Source organism: Gymnoscopelus microlampas (genome assembly GCF_963454915.1).
Source record: "Gymnoscopelus microlampas genome assembly, chromosome: 1".
Taxonomy (NCBI): domain Eukaryota; kingdom Metazoa; phylum Chordata; class Actinopteri; order Myctophiformes; family Myctophidae; genus Gymnoscopelus; species Gymnoscopelus microlampas.
The window spans coordinates 19,701,935-19,722,776 of record NC_139962.1 but is presented as its reverse complement, the minus strand read 5'-3'; the positions used below and the strand labels follow the sequence as shown (position 1 = coordinate 19,722,776).

Here is a 20,842-nt window from a genome sequence, read left to right as displayed (position 1 = left end):
TGCTGTTATTCAGTTAGTGGGTTCTAGGTTGATGTTTGATGTCTGATCCTGCACCTTGTAGATCTCTCTAGATAAGAGATCTATGTTAAATACCTAAATTGTAAATAGGCTAATGATGATTGAACACACACACACACACACACACACACACACACACACACACACACACACACACACACACACACACACACACACACACACACACACACACACACACACACACACACACACACACACACACACACACACAGTGGCGGCCTTTCCTATGTTTCACCCGTTTAAATTGAACCCCCAACCTTTTTAATATTTTTTGACTCGCATCCCAGTCCGGGGCCCGCTTCTGGCTGGCCAACGTCCAAGAATTTCATGCAAGAAGAGGATGTAGATCTGATTAAATCAGGGCTCAGCTCAAGTGAATCATGTGAGTGAATTGTTTTAGCTGTCTGTCCATGGTGGAAGTGCAGATAGCCTAATTAATTTAGTTCGAAAATGCCTCATTTTGGATTGTGGAAGCAAACCAACTTCAGTCCACAAATTATTTTTCAATAAAAAAAAAATTTATCGATCTGCGGGGGGGTGCATATGGGGGCCCCATATGAGCTCTTGAAACAGGCCCCCAGATCATTAAGGCCGCCCCTGCACACACACACACACACACACACACACACACACACACACACACACACACACACACACACACACACACACACACACACACACACACACCATCCAGCTGTCTGATGATGAACTAACTAAAAGTTAAACTAAGCGTTTCACTTTCAGAATTAGGAATTATATTCTATAATTCCTCATAATTCCTAATACTGAAAGTGAAACGTTTAGTTTGTTTACCAGACTGAATTCTGATGAATTTTATGGTTTGGGTGCTTTGACCTGGGGGGAATTACTCTCATCTACGTCATGAGGTGGGTAGGTGAATGGAGGGGGTGAGGGCGGGGAGAGAGAGAGAGAGAGAGAGAGAGAGAGAGACTGTGAGTAGACTAGAGCAGTTTTTAGCGCAAGACCCAAAAGAGAAATTAGATGTTTGCCCGGGCCCAAACTAGTAAAAATAGCAGATCTACAAGCTCAAAACGCAGCGCGCCTTGTGAGCTTGTAGATCTAGTTCACTCCTTAAATGTTTTTTTATTTTTTATTTATGGCAATTATTAGATTTTCTGGTTTTATTTATTAAATACTTTTGAAAAATGTTTTTAACTCATGAAAAGTTATGTTTTTTTTTGTTTAAACTTTTTAAAATCTTTTGAGTTATATTTATATATTTTTTCTATAGACCAATTATTTGTTTACTAACATTGAGCCTGGACGCACAGGTGATTGTTTCACGCAATCAATTCCCAACCTGTTTCGGGGTGCACTGGTTTAAGCACACCCCAACCCCCTCTTGTGTGTGTTGGCTAGTGAGACGCGTCCTAACGAGACCTGATATAATGGGTTTCGTTGCGCGCATACTGGCTGCGTGCAGCCAGTGTGACGTCGTCTGTTAAGGGGTCTATGTAGGGAACGAATAAAGGGGATATTTACTTGTGACCCATAAAAATGTGTCCGCGACCCACAAATTGGTCCCGACCCACTGTTTGGGAACCACTAGACTAGAGCCTGAGGAGCTCCAAGGCAGGCAAGCTGCATCAATACAAACTCCTGTCTGCGTCCGCCAGTTACTTTTCAGAGCTGAAGCCTCGGCGTGTAGAGTCAGTCTCACACACACAGTCGGACAGACAGGACTACACGAGAGACACACAGTCGGACTACACAAGAGCAGCGAGTCTCTCAGTAGGACAGGAGGACTATTACACACACAGTCGAAGCAGATCGTGCACAGAACGGAACACAATGGGGATGATCCAGCTGTAACAGAGAGTATTAGGTGAAGGTCATCGGTTTTAGTGGTTATGACTGACTGATATGTGGGCGAACATTGCAGCAGCATCAACCTCCTCTCTTCTTGCAAGCCTGTATCAGAAGTAATAATAACAGCAAAAAAAAAAGGCGTTTCATCCAGTCAGCGGTATAACGTGTGTCCCCGTAGAGACAGAGAGGTGAATGCCTGCAGTGTGTTTGCAGCTCCTGGTGCAACGACAACGTTGATCAGAGGAACAGGAATAGGAACGGGAGAAAGTTGAACTAGAGGCGAGCTTTGGCGCAGAGAGAGAGAGAAAGCAGCAAACATGCGGCGGACCCTGGCGACAAAGTCCTTCTCATCGAGAGCCCTGCTGATCCTTCTGTTTGTAAGCTGGTCCAATAGCAGTAAGTATTGTAAAGCAATATTGTGGTTGGTATAGCTTTAGCTAGCTTGTCCAGTGTTGCCATGTCTGCTTATTTATAAGCGACGTTGGGGCTTGTTCTTCTTTTCTGTAAAGTTGCTTGTAAATATTGGTGGGTTGCGTTTTTTTGGGGGCTTGTTTCTAAAGTGTAGTTGCTTATTTGTGGGCTTGTTTCCTGATGTTGTTTAAACCAGTGGTTCTTAAACATTTGCATGGCAAGGAAGGACCCCCCAGATTCTTGTCAGGGACCCCCCCCCCCCCCCCCCCCCACACACACACACACACACCCACAAGATTTGTGTTATGTTTTGTTTAAAAATGTTCCAAAACTACAATCTCTTTTTTTAAAGGTTTTCTTTTTCTACTTTTTTATTTATTTAAATAGCAGATCTACAAGCTCACAACAAGTCGCATCGCGACGCGTTGTGAACTTGTAGATAGGCTGTTTTCAAATAGCCGTAGCCCATAGTCGCTTCTTTTGGGCTTGTTTTCATAGACCTGGTTGCTTATTTCTCTCGCAAAATCTGCCAACACTGTAGCTTTGTTAAAGACCCCTGTGACAGTAAGTGAGTGATGATCTGAGCTACTATAACGTTGCTCAGGTCGTTATAATGGTTGCCAATGGTGGTAGATATTTCATAAGATTTTTCACGTTGGATCTTTGCGTAGTAAAGTTTGCGTGATTGTTTTTTTTTTGCTCTTCACTCGGGTATATTATTATCGGGAACAGAACAGGTGATCGATCTCCGTTGTGTGGTGATTTGTTGGATATTGTTTTCTTCAGTTTCAGTTTCATTGTCTCCGGAAGAAGCCAAGCAGTTTCTGAGCAGACCCAGAAGAGCCTATCAAGTGTTCGAGGAGACTAAGCAAGGCCACTTGGAGAGGGAATGTGTGGAGGAGAGGTGTAGCAAAGAGGAGGCGAGGGAGGTGTTCGAAAACGACCCTGAAACGGTGAGTAGCCCTGCAGTAAACTTTGGTGAGAAGCTTCTTGTTCAGTAAAAAAGAAATGTTTTATTGACTTGACACTAATCAGAGATAACGCTAGGCTGCAGGCTTATTGTTTACCTACATCATCATCACAACACATTGACCGTCCTTAAGCATAAATTGATGACTATGGTGGTGACCCAGTCTCATGATTCAGTGGCTGTTGCTCATGCACCAGTAACTCTGCTGATACTGAACACATTCTGTGTAAGAGAGAGAGACAAGACTATGAGTCAGTGATGGGCATGTACAGTTGAGACCTAGCCTAGCCTAGTAATAAGATGCATGGATGGATACTGACTGGTGACAATGTTATAGGGAAAAACCAACATGAAGATTGTATTGTCTCTGAAAGTCTACTGGAGAGGAGTGATGGAACAGCATTCTAGCAAAAGATCTAATTTGGTGTTTTGATGGCAATGGAGTGCACTGGAGTGCGTCTTAACACTTTGATCTACATAGGTGTAGTAGAATTGAGTTGAGATCTGGTGACTGTGAAGGCCATAGCATATGATTCACAATCATGTTCATACTCATCAAAACACCTTGTGCATCCTGGAAGAGACCACTCCCATCAGGATAGACATGTTTCATCATAGGATAAATGTGATCACTCGGGAACACGTTGTATTGATTTGCGGTGACCTTGCCCTCTGGGTACAAGTAGACCCAGACCATGCCAGGAAAATGCCCCCAGTGCGCCACAACATAACAGAACCACCAGGCTGCTATGTAGGGGTCAAGCATTCAGGCCGGTGTTGTTCTCTTGGTGCATAGTTACTTTTGGAGACTATGGTGAATGATGACTCATCTGACCATATCACTTTTTCCTCACATCTAAAATGTGCCTTCTTCATTGTAATTTGGGGTTTATACACTGCAACCCTACTATACGAGATTTTGAAAATCAGAGATTGAAAACGTGTCTATGTTGAGGGATGGATTGTTAATGTTATAATTCAATTGTTAATTTACAATTACAATGAGAGCTGGTGAACTGAGTTGAATGAGAGAGAATCTGACCCTCTACATGTAGTAGTCGACAAACTGCTCTTGCTGACAGTCTGATAATGTGTCCTGCATTTACATTCTCGGCCACCTGAGGAAGTGTCACGTTAGTTGAACACGCCGTTTCTACCACAATTTAGGACCCTATAATTTACTGATGTATTTCCCATAGGTCGGATGTCACTTGAGCTTGAGTCTTTGACTGCTCAACAACTACATATTTTTCTCGTGGCATTTTGATCCAAAATTGAGTCATCTGAGTCTGCTCAGCATTTTATACATGCCAAAGAGAGACACAATGTTAATTGCATCATACAGTACACCTGTGTGGAAACATCTGCATTTTTGTTTCCCCACTCAATTATTCAAGTTTTTCTTTTAATTTGGGGCCTGTCTGTATATAGGAATCTGTATGCCCATGCATACAAAAAGGACAACCTTGGAGCTCCATACCTGTAGAGCCAGGTGTTGTTGCTCAAGCAGGCCTCCATAGTGCAGGGCTACAGTGAAGCTATATAAGAAATACAACAGATGTTTGTAGGAAAGAAAAAGTGATGGTGTATTGCTGATGGGTTTTGTTGAACTATAATCAAAACTATCTCGCTGTCTTTTTCTTCTTCTTTTTTTCCTTTCTTTTTTTTAAACATTTATTTTCACACAAGTATGGGTTTCATATTACATAGAAATCTAAGATGTGTATAGATTTTCAACATAAATGAAGGGAAAACTTGAATGCACATCTGCATTCACCCCTTGTGTTGTGTCTGAGTCACTGTTTATGGATGGAATCCTGAATTCCTGTTGCCAGATAAGTTTTGCACATACAAGTAATTTGTCTTGGTGAAGTTGTGGCATTACACTGAAGCAACAATATAGAAACATTTTAACTATTTACTCAAGGACAAAGATTAGAAAAAAGGTGTGTTTTTGCTTTGTGAATGCCTTTCCATTCCAGTACACAACATACTGTAAGCACTAATCTGTTACTGTGCACACATTCTCTATGACACGCACAAACAAACAAAGTGTTTTGTGTAACACCTGTGAGGTCAATTAGATTAGTTTCAGGTCTGCCTCGTGAATGAGCAGATCAGCCTTTCTGTGAATACATAAGCCTATCAAGTCCATTACGTCAATGAAAAATGAAAACAAGCACTATAAATATCTTAAATGTGTCAGAAGAAAACACACAATCACGTGAAATGTTGGTTAAAGAATGGTTAAAGATTCATTGGCTGGGAATGCAGACTTAAAGCCTCTGAGAGAGAGAGAGGGAGAGAGAGAGAGAGAGAGAGGGGGGAAAAGAAGTGTGTGTGGGGTGTTGGCTATTCTGAAACACTGCAGCATTGCAACTACAGGACTTTTAAACTCAATTCATCAGTGTCATGAATTATGCTTAGTAAAAAGATTACTTGTATGTGTCTTGCAAATGTGCAAATCTAAGATTGAGATAAATGAGGTTCTTGTCTATGTTTAGGGATGGATTGTTGTTATTGTTATAATTCAATTGTTAATTAACAATTACAATGAGAGCTGGTGAGCTGCGTTGAATGGGAGAGAATCTGACCCAGACAAGCCTAAGATTACGGGGGTGTGGCTCCGCTCGGCTCAGAGGAAAAGGTGATGTGGAGTGAGAGAGGCTTTCTATAAGAGAGAACTGCTGTGTGTGTGCATTTGTTGTATGTTTATAGGTATGTGAGAGTAGGACCGGCATTAGTAGAATAGGACTTCCCCTGTGCCAGTGGTCTCTCCACAACCTCAGAATCTGAAGTGCAATCTCATTCATTGATGCATTATTCATCCTGAACGTGCCCGTCTCTGACTCCGCACTTTTCTCTGCTGCAGGTTTTTGGCTCTGCAGAGTGGGTGGGTGGGTGGTGAGGTGGAAGCAGTAAGGTGATGACTTACTGCTCAGTTATCACACATCCTCCATACTTTCTTAAGTTTCTTGTCAGATACTTTTGTATAGTCATTTCAAGAGGGATCGAACACCTAGCTTAGTACAGCGGTTTTAGCAACCATCGTCAACCTCACACGTGGGAATCAACCTAAGCAACATGCCTAAGTAACCTCCTATACTGTCAATTTGATAAGACTATTCACCCCTCAGCTGAGCACTTTTACCTGTACTCTGTAGCTACTGTATGTATAATTATGGCCTCAACCTGCTGCATTTGGCTCCTGCTGCAGCAAAAGGTCTCTGGAGAACACGGCCGTTCCAGAATCAATCAGTCCAGTTCTAGACCTCCCTATACCTGTCCTACTACTATATCCATGAGGCAGGATGGATGCCGTGCACTGCTCTGGAATGCGAAGCATTCTCAGAAAGCCTCTGGCAACTGGCCACACTTACTATAGAGAGAAGCATATAGAGATGATCGCATCATCATGATCACTAATTGGTCCCTCCCCACCACACGCATACCCATGCACAACCACTCAGAAATATGCACATTTTACCTAAATTAAGACATAAGGTTTTTAGGGCACTGGATCATATATAATGTCCGAGATGAATGTGGTTAGAAAACTCTTTACACGCTCTGAATGGCTCTGCTGACTCACTGCTTATATCTAATGTATGCTGGAAATTGGTGGGCGTTGTTACCTTGCTTTTTCTGTTCTGTAATTTAGTCTGCTTTGTGTGAGTAAAACAAAACCAGTGTTACATTATAGGTTGTAGATTATAACCTTTTTATAATGGTGTTTCTTTGTTTTGTTTTTTACGACCAAATCTAAAAATACTTCTCTTTCTGTCTCTCCGCAGGAATACTTCTATCCCAAGTATTTAGGTAAGTTCATTCATTTCATATGAGATCCATCAACCATTCAAACTTTGATGTTATGTCTCTTTTCATGGTGGAATGTGTAATCATCTCTCATCCTCTCTCTCTCTCTGTTTGTTCCTGCCCAGCCTGTGTGGAGAAGTTTGGAGATTCAGAAAAGAAGAGGCAGGACCTGGTAACGTGTGTCCACAGTAAGTTTGACAACTGCTCAACTGTCTGAATTGACACTGTACCTGTCACTTTAACCACGTGTACCACAAGCAGATGGACATCTCACTTCTTTCTGCTTCTCATTCCTCTCATAAACTTTCCTTTTCTTAGTCCTTCTCTCTGCCCTCCTTTCCTCATTCGCCCAGTCTCTGTAGTGTATTAATAGATGCTGAGAGTAGCATTCAGTTGTAGTGTGGGGCTGGGCTGCACTGCAGTATCTCTGCATCACACTCAGACTGTTGTACACTTTAGTCACACAGGAAAGGAAACATTAATATCAATGTGGGGTGTGAAAGAAAAAATAGCATGAGGATGAATTCTCTGGCATCTAATCTAATGGAGTCGTGACTTTGAAGCGCATGTGAATAACATTGCAGCACTTGGCTACCGTGGCCACCGGCATCCGATGGCATGTGCCGGTGACACGCCCCCTGGTTTTCTCGTCACGCACTCACTCACACCGTGACTGCAGCAGCTTTTCTATGAGCCAGCTCTCATAGAAGATGAGCTGGCTCATAGAAGAGCTGACGTGAGAGAGCCCAGCCTGACGTGAGTGGAGAGCAAGCGTAGTGCTGCATCAGGCTTCACCCAGCTTCACTCTGATTGGCCGAGGAACCTGGAGGGTTGCTATGACTCCAATTGTCACCGCTTTCTCACCTCCATTCTGCAGATCTTTTCTCTTTCCCTGTGCATTAGCCAAGTATATATTTCCACATGCCACAATGACTAAATATGTACTAAATACTAAATAAGCATTATAACTGATCAACATTTGCTTAATTTGCTCATTTATTGCTTGAATTATTGTCCATGCTTTCCCACAACAATGCACATTTTGTAATTGCATTTACACATTGATAATAGATGGATGCAATGAGGTGTCATGAATGGTAGATCTGTCTATAAGACAATTTTATTATATGCAGAGAAAACAATTAAGGCCCATACTGTGAGCGAAGGTATCCTATTTAAAGTTATAATATCAACTTTAGATTTTCACAGCTAAAATGTTTTTTTTTTAAATCTGCTTTCGGTTATTGAGAAGTGAATGTCATTTTGTATAATTGTTTTTGGTGACAAGCCATGAAAATAACATTTCATTAATTTTAGAGTGATGATATCATACAAAATATGGAAATTATCAAGATATGAAATTTAAGCCTTAGAGACGAGATACAGAGTGATGTTATCATACAAAATATGGAAATTACTAAGATATGATAAATTATTTGAGCCTTAGAGACAACCCCCATTGCCTGTATCTCTCCTCTGCTGCCCATGTCTTCAGGCACTACTGTTGTTTCAGCTTTCTCCTCTAAACCACAGCTAGCATGCCCACACTTGTCCAGCCTTGTCAGCAGCAGCTAAGTAGAGTTGCTTTGATTAGTAGAGGGGTCTGGGGAGCTTCCTTGTACAGTAAAGAACTCTGCATGTGCGTACAGGACAGGGGTAAAAGTGGAAATATTTAATCTTTTATGTAAAATAGAAAAATCAAGCCTAATTCAGAGACATTTAGGTCCCCATTTGATCATGTTTCCTGTGAGCAAGAGGACAGGTCTGCTGTGTCAGTCAGTCTGAAGTTAGACCATCTCTGTCTCAGAAGCTTAGCCAGCAGCAGGGCTATTTATAATGAATCTCCGATACACAGCTCATGTGATGTCCTTCCTGTATTCTCTATCTATTGTATCACCGTATCACTATACTGACTCTCAATGTATGCATCCGGTATTCCTTAACGTAATTTTCAAAGAATAATGGCATCTCTCTCACTCTGTCTGCTCGTCTGTCTGTCTTAACTTCTGTCTGTCTGTCTCTCTCTCTCTTTCCCTCTCAGATATTCCAGATCAGTGCTCTCCTTCTCCCTGTAATCCCAGAGGCACAGTCCGGTGCGAGGACAAGAAGGGTGACTTCCTTTGTCATTGTTTCACAGGCTGGATAGGCGCCAGGTGCGAGAAAGGTACGGTCATGTCCGTTGAAGCATTCCTCTTGAAGCATACGTTTGTGAGAGAGATAGAGTTGCCTATACACGCAGAGAAAGATTTACTATGATTTTAATTAGATTGCAAGCGTGCAAGCATTATGGAAAGGTGAGAGAGGATACAATGCAGAAGTAGAGGTCAGTATGGAGGTGGAGCTTTTGCTGTGTCACTCTGTTTCGTGACTAGCGTATCTCTCGCTTTAGTGAGTACATCCTCCGGTCATCGTTGTGACCTTGGTCCTGTCAGCCAATGCCTGTCCACCTTACAGTGATTCAATCCCCTGCCCTTCTCTCCACCACTTTGCCTCTTCTGGTTTTGATCATCATGAACATGTTTCACTTAGATTTTAGTTTTCGGATGCGTTTATGGAATGTTTTGGACATCCAACGCCTGATGAAGGTCAGATAACCGAAACATAAGTGAAGACGGTGTAGAGGACAACTGTCTTTTAAGGGTAACTGTTCCTCTCCTACGCACCAGAGAAAGTAGGTGTGCAAAAACACATCTATCTATAAATTCACAAAATCTGTCTGTCTGTGACTCTCTTGGGTATAACCCGGGCATCGTCTGACCAATTGACTTGTTGTGTGTGCCGGTGATGACCCCGGGGGTGTGCAGCGCCAAGTCGGATGGACATGTGCTTGCCGAGAACCGAAAAACCTTGGATATCTGTATCTGTCTTGTCTGCGGGACCGTGGAGGACGCACCAAATCATGTGTTCGTGGGGATGTAGGCACCGGCTTCCCTGATTAACTGCCCTGACTCAATGGCTTCACAGATTGGCTGAACTCTGCGTCATGTTTGTAGCACTGCGCCAATATAAGTGGTGGCGTACACAGTAGAACTCAATTTGCGTATGCTCATATAGTAATCTCTGTTTCTCCATATGTAGTTGATCCGTCATATGGTAATGTGTACTGCACTGGGTACTCTGATAACGGGTGCAAGGGGTACTCTGAAAACAAGTACAAGTACAATGGGTATTGCATATACGGGTGGGGCATGCATTCGCAACTTGCATCGTTCCCGAGTAGGCCGGTGCCCGTTTATAAATCATCCATTGATTGTAATATCAAATGTTAATAGTACTGTGGTAAAGGGTACCGCACTGGGTACTCTAACAACAGGTACATCAAGTACTCTGACAACAGGTATTGCATTACGGGGTGGGTCATGCATTCCCAACTTGCATCATTCCCAACTTGCGTGGTCCCCGAGTAGTGCTGGCACTGGTCTAGTTAGCAACAAAGTCAATAACTCTGAAATCTATTTAGACTTTTCTGTCTTCCAGTAACACAGATTATTATGACATCAGCAGCAAGCTGTGCTGTTTTGCTGTTGTGGATGTACTGTTATATTGGGTCAGTATGGATTATTATGTGTGGGAACTCTGGTCCCAGAGTCCAGAGCGGGAAGTCACATGTCCCCTTTACAGAGGTCAAAGCCATTCGCTTTGGGGTTGCAACTGCATCCTGTCTATCAAAGGAATAACTTGGAAGGGTAATAAAGAGATTGAATGAGTGAGGTAGGGGTGAGAGATGAATTCTCTGTTTATAAATTGGCACATGTAAAATGTGTGCACTCAGTCCCCCAGAGGAAAAGGAATTGAAGAAAGTACAGTAACACACTCCTGTGCCATGTGCCACCATTCCACACGTTTCCACAGTGACTCATCCTGCCACCTAACTGTGAGAGGAAATCATAACGGAGTCAGTCTGACTGGCTCAGAGACAAGGGCTCTTTTCCACTGGACAACCACACTCTTCCTGAACACACAACTCTTACACTCAGCTGTAGCCAATGTACAGTATGTCAATTCAGAAAAGGGGCTGTTAACAAAACATGAATTCAAAGGATGTTTTGGTTGCGCTTTTCAAACTGCAACAAAACTGACAGTATTTAACTCTGAAAATGTACAAATTGACCTGTAATGTGTCCGTGTAAATGCCTTTAATGTAATGTCATGTTTTAAATGTGGTGCAAATAAACCTGTTGAACTATGGGCTGCAACCTGAGCTCATGTTAAATTGTGTTGAACACACACCCTCTATTGGATGCTGTTCATGGTTACTATGCTATATTTATGGACAGATTACAATGAGTGCAGTAAGAGGAATGGGGGATGCGACCACGACTGTAACAACACCATGGGCAGTTACCGATGTTCCTGTCACCAAGGCTACACACTGATTGAACGCCACACGTGCCAAGGTAGGCAGCAAGACACATTTTTGCATGTGCAAACTCATGAATAGCACACATTGTGTTTAGGGTTTACTGTACATGTTGGTATATAATCTGTAGGCTCCACCTGAGAAAAAAAGACATCCACCTTTTGAAAAAACAAGACCGGACAAAAGTGGGTTGAATCGACTCGATTCATCCTTATATCCCCATGTTCCCAGTAATGAAATTGAAAGTTATTATAGTGTCAAAATTGGGTTTGTTTTGGGGGGGGGGGGGGTGCGTGGGTAGCACAGGGGTAAAGTTCCTGCTTACCACAATACCACAGTGGAGACTGGGTTTGAATTCTCTGCCGAAGCCAATGAAGAGAGCACAGAACTGGGTGAGACGTGAAAATGTTTTGTATGTTTCAGATTTGGATGAGTGTCTGGACCCAAGTGTGTGTGGCACTGCGCACTGTGTGAACACCGAGGGGAGTAACGACTGCTTGTGTGAGACAGGCTTTGTCTACGATAATGAAACCAAGAGCTGTGTTGGTAAATACACGCGCGCACACAGACACACACGCACACGCACACGCACACACACGCACACACACGCACTCACACATGCATACACAGTTTCATAAGAGGTGACTGATGGACAGCTTTAGTCACAGCTGGGGCTGATGCAGCTGTTGTTTGGTGTCAGGAAAGGAATTCCAGAGAGACCTCTGTAGACACGATCTGGAACTAGGTAACAGGTCAACCTCCAGCCCTGTCTTAATGTGGTAAACAACTTAACTCTAATATTGACACAAACACTTAATGGTCTTAATGGATGTGTTAATATATGTGAATAAACAACCATTTATTCAGACAGTTAAGGTCAGGCAGTTTAAGTGAAACATAAAATGCAGTCAGTCAGTATTCACAAAAAACAGCTGACAGTGAAGATAGTAGATTACTGTGAGTCAGTGGTAAGTACAGTAAACCCTCCTTTGATTTACAGACTAAACATGTGCTCTGATTTGAAAACATCACGATAACTATCTGCACCACAACGTTCAGAGCAGAACAAACTTTCAAGCGGCTCTGACTCTCCAAAATACGCAATTAGGGACACAGGATGCAATCCCGGTTCTTTCATTTGACAAACAAGTTCATTCCTGTCCTTTTTTTCAAGGGAAGGGAAGAGTGTTAGCAAAGTACAAAGTAGTCACTTTCATAAGCTATGGTCCCATAATAGCTTGTCAGTAACGGGGCCAACTGTGTATATTTATGAGAACAATGTATCAAAAGCAATATTCTTTTATTTGATAATAACACAGCTACCATTAATTCACATCGTGTAGCATTCCCAGTGACATAAATAAGTTGAGTGACATGAACAATGATTAATCCTCAGTATATGACCTGCATGGCTCTGTAGTGGAAACTAGGCTATTCATAACCTCACTCTCCCAAGAATTAACATTTTTTTTTAGCCAGTCTAATCTTTGCCTTTTAAGGTTGTATGGAGACGGGAGATAGCACCCTGCTAACGTCAAACACTAGCAAACCCAAGTGCTGTTTGCATTCCGTGTTCTGCTGGTGGGAACGACTGCTAATGTTTTCTTGCATACTTGCGGTGCACAAGTGCTGAGATTTTTTTTTCTTTACAGTTCATGTTTTCGGGGTTAGAGTTGCTCCCCTGCCAAGATAATCTAATGGGTATATTCTTTCTATGTCTGTCTGTCACTCTCTCTCTCTCTCTCTCTCTCTTTCTCGCTCTCATTTGTCCACCTCTGTGACCTCTTCAAACTGCTCATACTCTCTTCCCACAACGCCATCCCCTCAACCCCTCAACCCCTCCCCCCACCCCTCAGATGTGGATGAGTGTCAGGATGGTGTGTGTGCAGAGGAGTGCATGAACACACCGGGGAGTTTCCGTTGTTTTTGCGATGGCCGCCAGGGGAGGAAGTTGAGCCAGGATCTCAGGAGCTGTAAGGTGAAATGCATTCTCTATAGGAAATATTACCCCAATCTTCTCTTCTCTGTAGCTCAAATTCCCATACATAACCACTTAAGCCATATTTTATTATATCTTTGGCTATTCGAAAACAGCTGAGCCACAAGCTCAAGATCATTATGGCCCTGATTAAAGTCCCAATTGGCATAAGGATGAAAACTTAACTGCATATGCTTTCTATTCTATAATGTCTTCCTCCAGCCTATAACCCCATGTATGTCACTGTCGCTGAAGAAGAACCCCCGGTCTCTCTACCTGGGCCGTATGTTTAGTGGTGTGCCAGTGATACGGTTGCGCTTTCGCAGGAGGGTTCAGACTGGGTAAGAACTACTATGATTAAGTTCAATGCTGTTGAAGTATGTGCTTATGTTTAATGCTGTTGAAGTCTGTGCTTATGTTTAACAAGTGCATCTGGCCCACACACAGTCTTACAACAAACTGAACAGTCCTTAAACATGATAATCCTACCCCGTGAGATTGAACTGAACTGACTTGGGAAGGGACATTTTTTTTTGTCTAAATAGTCACGTGATTGATACCCACAATTCCAAAATAAATGTTTAGAAGGAAGGAGAAAAGAATGCTTTTCTAAAGTTTTGCAAACATGACCCCCTTGGGTTAAAAGATAAAGATTTAAGATCAGATAAAAACATATTTGGTTACAAAAAGGAATTTCCTGTTTTCACTCCTCGACATTTTGCTATTTGTGTTTTACTCTGTCTTGCATATTAAAACACATTAAAACCGGGAAAGTATCTGTCATTTTAGATTTTAGCGTTCAAAAATAGCAGATTTACAAGCTCACATCGCGTCACTTCGTGCAGTGCTGCAAGCTTGTACATCTGCTATTTTTTTGCATGTTTGGAGAATCTTGAAAGTGTGAGAACTACCGATTTAGAAGGCATTTGTAGAATTGGCCTCAGGTCTTAACACATTGACTGCCAATCGCGTAGACCTACGCGAACCTACTTAAAGCCGCCACGTGCCAATCGCGTAGACCTACGCAAAGTGGTGTTTTTTTCGAAAAAAAAGTTCACATTGCACTTTTTTCAATTGTCGATACGGCACATTTCATTGTAGCACGATCGGAAACGGAATTATCCGGGATCCGGTTTTGCCGATCCCGTCGGCCTCCGTTCTAATGACGAAACTGAAACGCCATTTTCTCTTTGTAGTTTTTCTCCTCGCTGATCACTGTTTAACATAAACCGTTGTAACTACAAATGGCGGTCTCCGTTTTGCATGGGATTTTCACTGGGCGACGGAGAAGGATCTCCGCTGAGTTTACAAACAGTTTAGAGCTCAATCTTAAGGATTTTAACGAGGTCTATGGCGATGTGAAAAAAACAAAAAAACAACAATAAAACGTTGGCACTGGTGAGTACATTATGAGATTAACCTCTGGCATGGAATGTGTTAATGGGTTAAATTCTCATTTGCTCGTCCCACTGACGCCATTGCCTTGACCCACTATCTGCTGTCTCTTCCTTATCTAGGTTCTCAGCAGAGTTTGACTTCCGCACTTACGACCCAGAGGGTGTGATCTTCTTCGCTGGGGGACACCTCAACAGCTCTTGGATTGTGCTCGCAATGCATCATGGGAAGCTTGAGCTGCAGTTGAAGTACGGTGCGGTCAGCAGGGTGACTAGCAGTGGACCCGTTGTCAACGATGGCCAGTGGAGAAAGGTGAGATTGTTTCTACTAGAGGTGCAATACTTAATCCAACTTACAGATTTAATACATTCTAAAGAGATAATTGATTTTGATAAAAATCATTGATTTTGTGGGAGAAATGGTTAATGGTTAATTAAGTGTTTTATTATTAAACCCCGCCGCCCTCTAAAGTATTTGATTAATTGAAAAAGTAATCGCTAGAATTAATCGCTAAGAAGATAATTGGTAGTTGCACCACTAGTTTATACCAAGAGTCAAAGTACCCACCTGGATTCCTGGAACCAGTGTCTCCTGAATGGAAAACCAATCAGCTACCACGCAGGCAAAGACTAATCTGTCCTGGCTAATGCAGATTATGTTTCTGGGCTTCAGGCATCACTATTCTGCTACATGTACTGTATTTAAAAAATATACCTTCACAAAAGAAATATCTTCACAACACAGTAAACCTGATTGAAAAAAGTTTTTGATTGATTTGATTTCTTCCCAGATCTCAGTGGAGGAGCAGGGGCGGAGCTTAGTGATAAAGATCGACAGGGAGGCGGTAATGAAGATCGCAGTGAATGGGGACTTGTTCACACTGAAGAAAGAGATCCATGAGCTCAACCTGACTGTGGGAGGAGTTCCCTTCAAGGAAGACGGCCTTGTCAATCAGGTGTGTATGTGTTTTTTTTTTTTTACTGTAGTGATTGATCACTGCTTTGTGAAGGCATTCGTTCTGATGAACGAATGCCCGAATGTTTACTATGTTCCTGAGAGTTTCTTCAGCATTCTGGCTTGTTGTGTCGTGCAGGTGAACCCGCGTTTGGACGGCTGTATGAAAGATTGGCGCTGGTTGACGGGTGAAGACACTTCCATACAGGAGACCATCAGCTACAATGAGAACATGCAGTGTTATAGCACAGAGGACCCTGGAGCATACTATCCTGGCACAGGCTTTGCTCTCTTCAACATCACTTACGGTGTGTGTGTGTGTGTGTGTGTGTGTGTGTGTGTGTGTGTGTGTGTGTGTGTGTGTGTGTGTGTGTGTGTGTGTGTGTGTGTGTGTGTGTGTGTGTGTGTGTGTGTGTGTGTGTGTGTGTGTGTGTGTGTGTGTGTGTGCGTGCGTGCGTGCGTGTGTGAGGAACTTGGAAGTAGTAAACAACTAAACATTATGGGGTACTGCATAACAGCAGTGTTGATTGCTGCCATGGGGATGTATACAGTAGCTCAATGTTTTATTTGTTTGGATGAATGCAAGTTGCATGCTGTTTATATTTGAAGTGCATCAGAGTGCATGACACCCCCCCCCACCTTCCCTTCCCTTCTCTTCTCATGTCTTCCTTCTCCCTCCGCTCCCATCACAGAATCCCAGAACCTGAGTGTCCAGCTGACCCTGCGGCCAACCTCTGCCATAGGAGTTCTCTTTGCCCTGGTTCATCAGGACACCGTCCCATTCTCCATCTCTCTGGCTGACTATCACCCCGGTGTTGACGAGTGGAGAGACGTGAGTACATTTCTTTGTGGGTGGATTTATGCAGGCAGGGTTCAATGTGTACAATGGTACATTTTTTTAACCTCTTAAGCTCTATAATTTACAAAAAAAAAACGTTACAAATAGTAGCCAATGTACAATCTCATGCATTCTTGTTTTGCGTTTTTGGCAAAATATTTGACCAAATATTGTTTTTTAGCCCAAAATAGGGACAAGGGTTAATGTGGTTAACATACATGTTTAATTACATTGTTAAATTGTGATATTATCAAATATAAATATCAAGCAGACAGTCTAAATTTCTAAATCAAATGGATATATGTAAGTTTGAGCAGAAGCAGTCAAATATACAGTATCCCCACCAGAGATAAAATTGGATGACCGAGGGGGATACCAAAAGCAGACAGAGGCATGGTTCCCCCCCCCCCCCCCCCCCACATCCCCCCCAGCTAATCGAACCCTGGGTGCATGCAGGCATGCATGGTACAATGAGTTGATCAATGCGTGAATGTAAGTAATGTGCTCACCAGTAGACTTATTGATATAGTTTGTTTTGTTTGTCTGAACTTTGATCGCTGTGTTTCCAGTTTGTTCTGGTATCGGTGGGTGATGCCATCGTTGCCAGCGCTCCGGCCCTGCTGTGTGACGGAGAGAGTCATGAGATCCAGGTCACGGTTACAGGCAACCAGACGCTGCTGTTTGTGGATGGCCAGCTGGGACGCAGTGAAGACAACCAGGAACCCGTGGACCTCCAGTTGCCATCCAGCACTTTTATAGGAGGCCTTCCAGGTGACCACGCATACTAATTGACCCGATGTATACATTTCTGTTTACACGTTCACAGTATATTATTGTTGTGTTGAACAACGTAAGCCCTACTACGAAAATAGCCAATATACAAGCTCACAAAGCATCACATCACAACGTGTTGTGAGCTTGTAGATTATTTTAGCAATTTGTTTTTATATTCCGAAAGGTTTTTAAAAATGTCGCCTACAAGGACATACCCAAAATAGGGATGCCAGGGTTCATAGGGTTGATTTATGGCTATAGGTAATTTACCGCAATGGTTCTCAAAGTGGGGTCCTAACTATCCATCATTTAGCTGAGGACCCCCTGGAACCCTCTTAAGGACTCCTGAGGGTACCCAGCTAAATGATTCATAGTTAGGAACCAAGTGAACCCTGAGAGTTATATTGGGGTCTGTGGTCTAATGCATACCAATCTAGGGGTCCTTGAAATGAAAACGTTTGAGAACTACTGATTTACCTGACCTGTTTGTATTTGCTCCCCTCTCCCCTCAGATGTTCCTCTTGTGTCCACCCTGGTGTCAGCCTCCTACAGCGGCTGCATGCAAGTCAGTGTCGGTGGACAGCCTGTGGACCTGGACCGGGCCATGCACAAACACAATGACATCCGCTCACACTCTTGCCCTCTGTTGGACTCTCGCCAGTGAGCAGCGAGCCCTGTCAGTCTCACCAAAATGGATACATAAACAGTTCATTGAGGCAATGTAGACTTTGGAAATTATTGCACAAATAAGGCTTGAGGGGAAAACGGTGAGTACTAGATTGGAATGGAAAAACAAAACAAGACCCAGCCGTCCTGGTTCCAGTTGCACCCTTGTGATGCTGTGACACCGCCACCTAGAGGTTTTTGTGGGGGATTTTCACAGCGAGCCACAATTAAGCAACGTTTCCTCCACTTGTGAGAATAAATGCTGCGCAACATTGCCTCAAAAACTGTCAGTGTATACAGTATCATATAGCCTTTTTAAGCCCACACAATTCCACAGGGTCTTATTCAGGTCAATGTCAAATAGTCAGTCCTGAGTCAGCCTGAGAAGACTGGCATCCTGTGCACAATTGCAGATCTGATTGAATATTTGCAGGCAATATCCAAGTAGTTGATGAAGGTAAAACATCCGCACACTGGTTTAAAGCTCCCAAAATTAATTTTCTTTATTGGCGCAACGTTTCGACCTTATAGGTCTTCATCAGGCAAACGTGCCATTTGCCTGATTTTGGGGGCTTTAAACCAGTGTGCGGATGTTTTACCTTCTTCTTCTTGATTCTTGCCTTGATGTCCAGCACCTGGCCTAAACACAGGTCCAAGATGTGCACACAATCTCCTCTGTGAAATATCCTAGTAGTTGCCAACTCTTGCTTGGCGAATAGAGCTGATGCCATATTGCTTGCGTCCAGTTCACTTAAAGGGCCCGTGTTCACCAAGCTCTGACAAGAAGTGACAACCTTGAATCAATTGTCGACCACAATCGTTAAGTCTGTGGTCACCTTGGCTTAAGACAATATGGGACCAGATCTATAATCCAAGCTCAGCTCTCTCCTACACAGAGAATATTTATGAATATGTATCTAGGTCTCCACTAGTGTTTAGAACTTTAGTGCATAATGACTTGTGCCTAATTTATACTTCGGTGTACTCATGCGACAAAGTATGAATTAGACTTAAGAGGTTGACAAGACTAAAGGTCTTTACACACTGGGGGTGTGACGAATAAACAAAAAGAATCCGGTATTTTGCTTGAAAACTATTCATATAGTTGATGCCTCAGTCATACAGGTTGATGCCTTTATATGTGGATGTACAAAAGTTCAGAAAATATATATTTTGGGGCAAAATAATCAAGTGTGTATGGACCTTTGGACCAACCGTGTCAGTATTTGGCACAAAGCAGCGTTCTGTAGGAAACCTTGCACATTGTTGCAGATAGAAATGGACTGTGACGTGAAGCCATTTTCTTTATTTTCCTTCCCTTGGCCATACACTCCAAGTCTATCTGCAGCCTTAAAAATGAACCACGTGCCTACTATAAGAACAACTAACAAACCCTATCCATAGCTCCTCCTCCCCTTCTGTCCGGGGTGTGTTCAGCATGGTGAAGTGTTTTGTGAAGCTGCAGATGGCGATGTAACCTACAAATCAGAGCTGCTGCTAATCTTTTCATGCCATGACTTACAGTCATTGTAGTTCTACATGATACATCTCTATCTGAGCATCCTGTAGCGCAGCACCTTTTTGAACAGGGTCCTCTTAGCCACACCCCTATGCCCGTTCAACCAATAAAATGACCCCGATCTCACTCAATAACCACCCTTACTCACACAGGCCCCTCCTCTCCCTCTGAATCAAACGTACAGTAAAAATGCCAGTACCAAGAACATGCATAAAAGCAGTCAGAGGTTGAAACTGAAGCACAGGGAGGGCCACTCTCCATCCTAGGAGAGGGAGAACGCACTGCACCGTCCGCACCACGCAAGCTACTGAGAGTAAAAAGTGTGCGCTGTAATATAACTGAATATGTAAATAATGTGACTGTACAATGCTTTTTAGAGGACAGAATGCAAACCGTACCTTTCACTCGTGAAGGTAACCTACACAACCGTCTCCGTTGGTCTAAGGGGCTGGTTTCCAAACACACATAACCAACAGGGCAGAGAGGAATCTTCGTAGAAGATCCTTCTCATTATTTATCCTGGAAGTCTTTACCACAGTTCCCCACACCTTCTCTTCTGCCTCATAAAAATGATGCTTCTTCAGGGAAAGACCCTGAGCAAACCTTGAACCGTCTCTTGAAAGGCGTTCGGAAGGTTGCGTGTTTTTCCAGGGATCGCAGAAATATGTTTGAGATGTTTTAGGTTAGTTTCCATAGGTGCTGAGGAAAGCAGACCCCACTGAGTTAAATATAGAGAATGTCTGAGGAGCAGTATGATTGAGAATGCTAAAAGGGCTCCAATGTTGTTTTTGTTCCCTCTGTTTTTATCATTAGTGCTCTGATGAACGAATGTAGAGCTTGACATGGTATTGTTTTTTTTTAATTATCATATATGTTGTATATTGAACTTCAAGTTTGTTTTTTTATTTTTCACTTTTAACTGCCAGTATGTGTACTATTGCTGAGAGAAGTCTGCCTTTTTGATTTTTAACTTCCCTCACAAATCCTATTTGAACACAAAAATAAATGCGGTTGTATGAAGAAAATTATATGGAGTAAAAACTGTATTTTAAAAACAATGAACTGGGTTTGAAGTTGTATTTTGTATGCTGCTGCATGATGACTCACCATGTTAGTTCCTTGAAAATTGGTGAGTCAACAGGTAATTCCTTGAAAGCTGTCTTCTACTAATCCAGCCCCACGTTTGTTGCTGCCAGTCTATAAGGGTGACTGCAGATACAAGCACTGAATGACTGGTACAGACATCCTTTGGTTCCTTTCAGCAGCACAGTGCTGCAAACAGAACCATCTCA

At 42.8% G+C, this 20,842-nt stretch overlaps 1 protein-coding gene across 2 annotated transcripts; it reads left to right on the top strand.

Moving 5' to 3' along the window:
• The first annotated feature begins 1,642 nt into the window (after window positions 1-1,642).
• On the top strand, window positions 1,643-20,599 carry gas6 (growth arrest-specific 6). Of its 2 annotated transcripts, XM_084044961.1 has the most exons (15): window positions 1,643-2,265; window positions 3,067-3,233; window positions 7,045-7,069; window positions 7,192-7,254; window positions 9,108-9,230; window positions 11,344-11,463; window positions 11,850-11,972; window positions 13,283-13,404; window positions 13,627-13,745; window positions 14,922-15,111; window positions 15,590-15,754; window positions 15,893-16,061; window positions 16,446-16,585; window positions 17,161-17,362; window positions 17,878-20,599. In XM_084044961.1, the coding sequence occupies exons 1-15, from the start codon at window positions 2,187-2,189 to the stop codon at window positions 18,027-18,029; spliced, it is 1,959 nt and encodes a 652-aa protein (XP_083901087.1). In that variant the 5' UTR covers window positions 1,643-2,186; the 3' UTR covers window positions 18,030-20,599. The 2 variants fall into 2 exon arrangements, with proteins under 2 accessions (XP_083901087.1, XP_083901088.1); XM_084044962.1 differs by lacking the exon at window positions 7,045-7,069 and having other exon boundaries at window positions 3,067-3,258.
• Window positions 20,600-20,842: the final 243 nt, after the last annotated feature.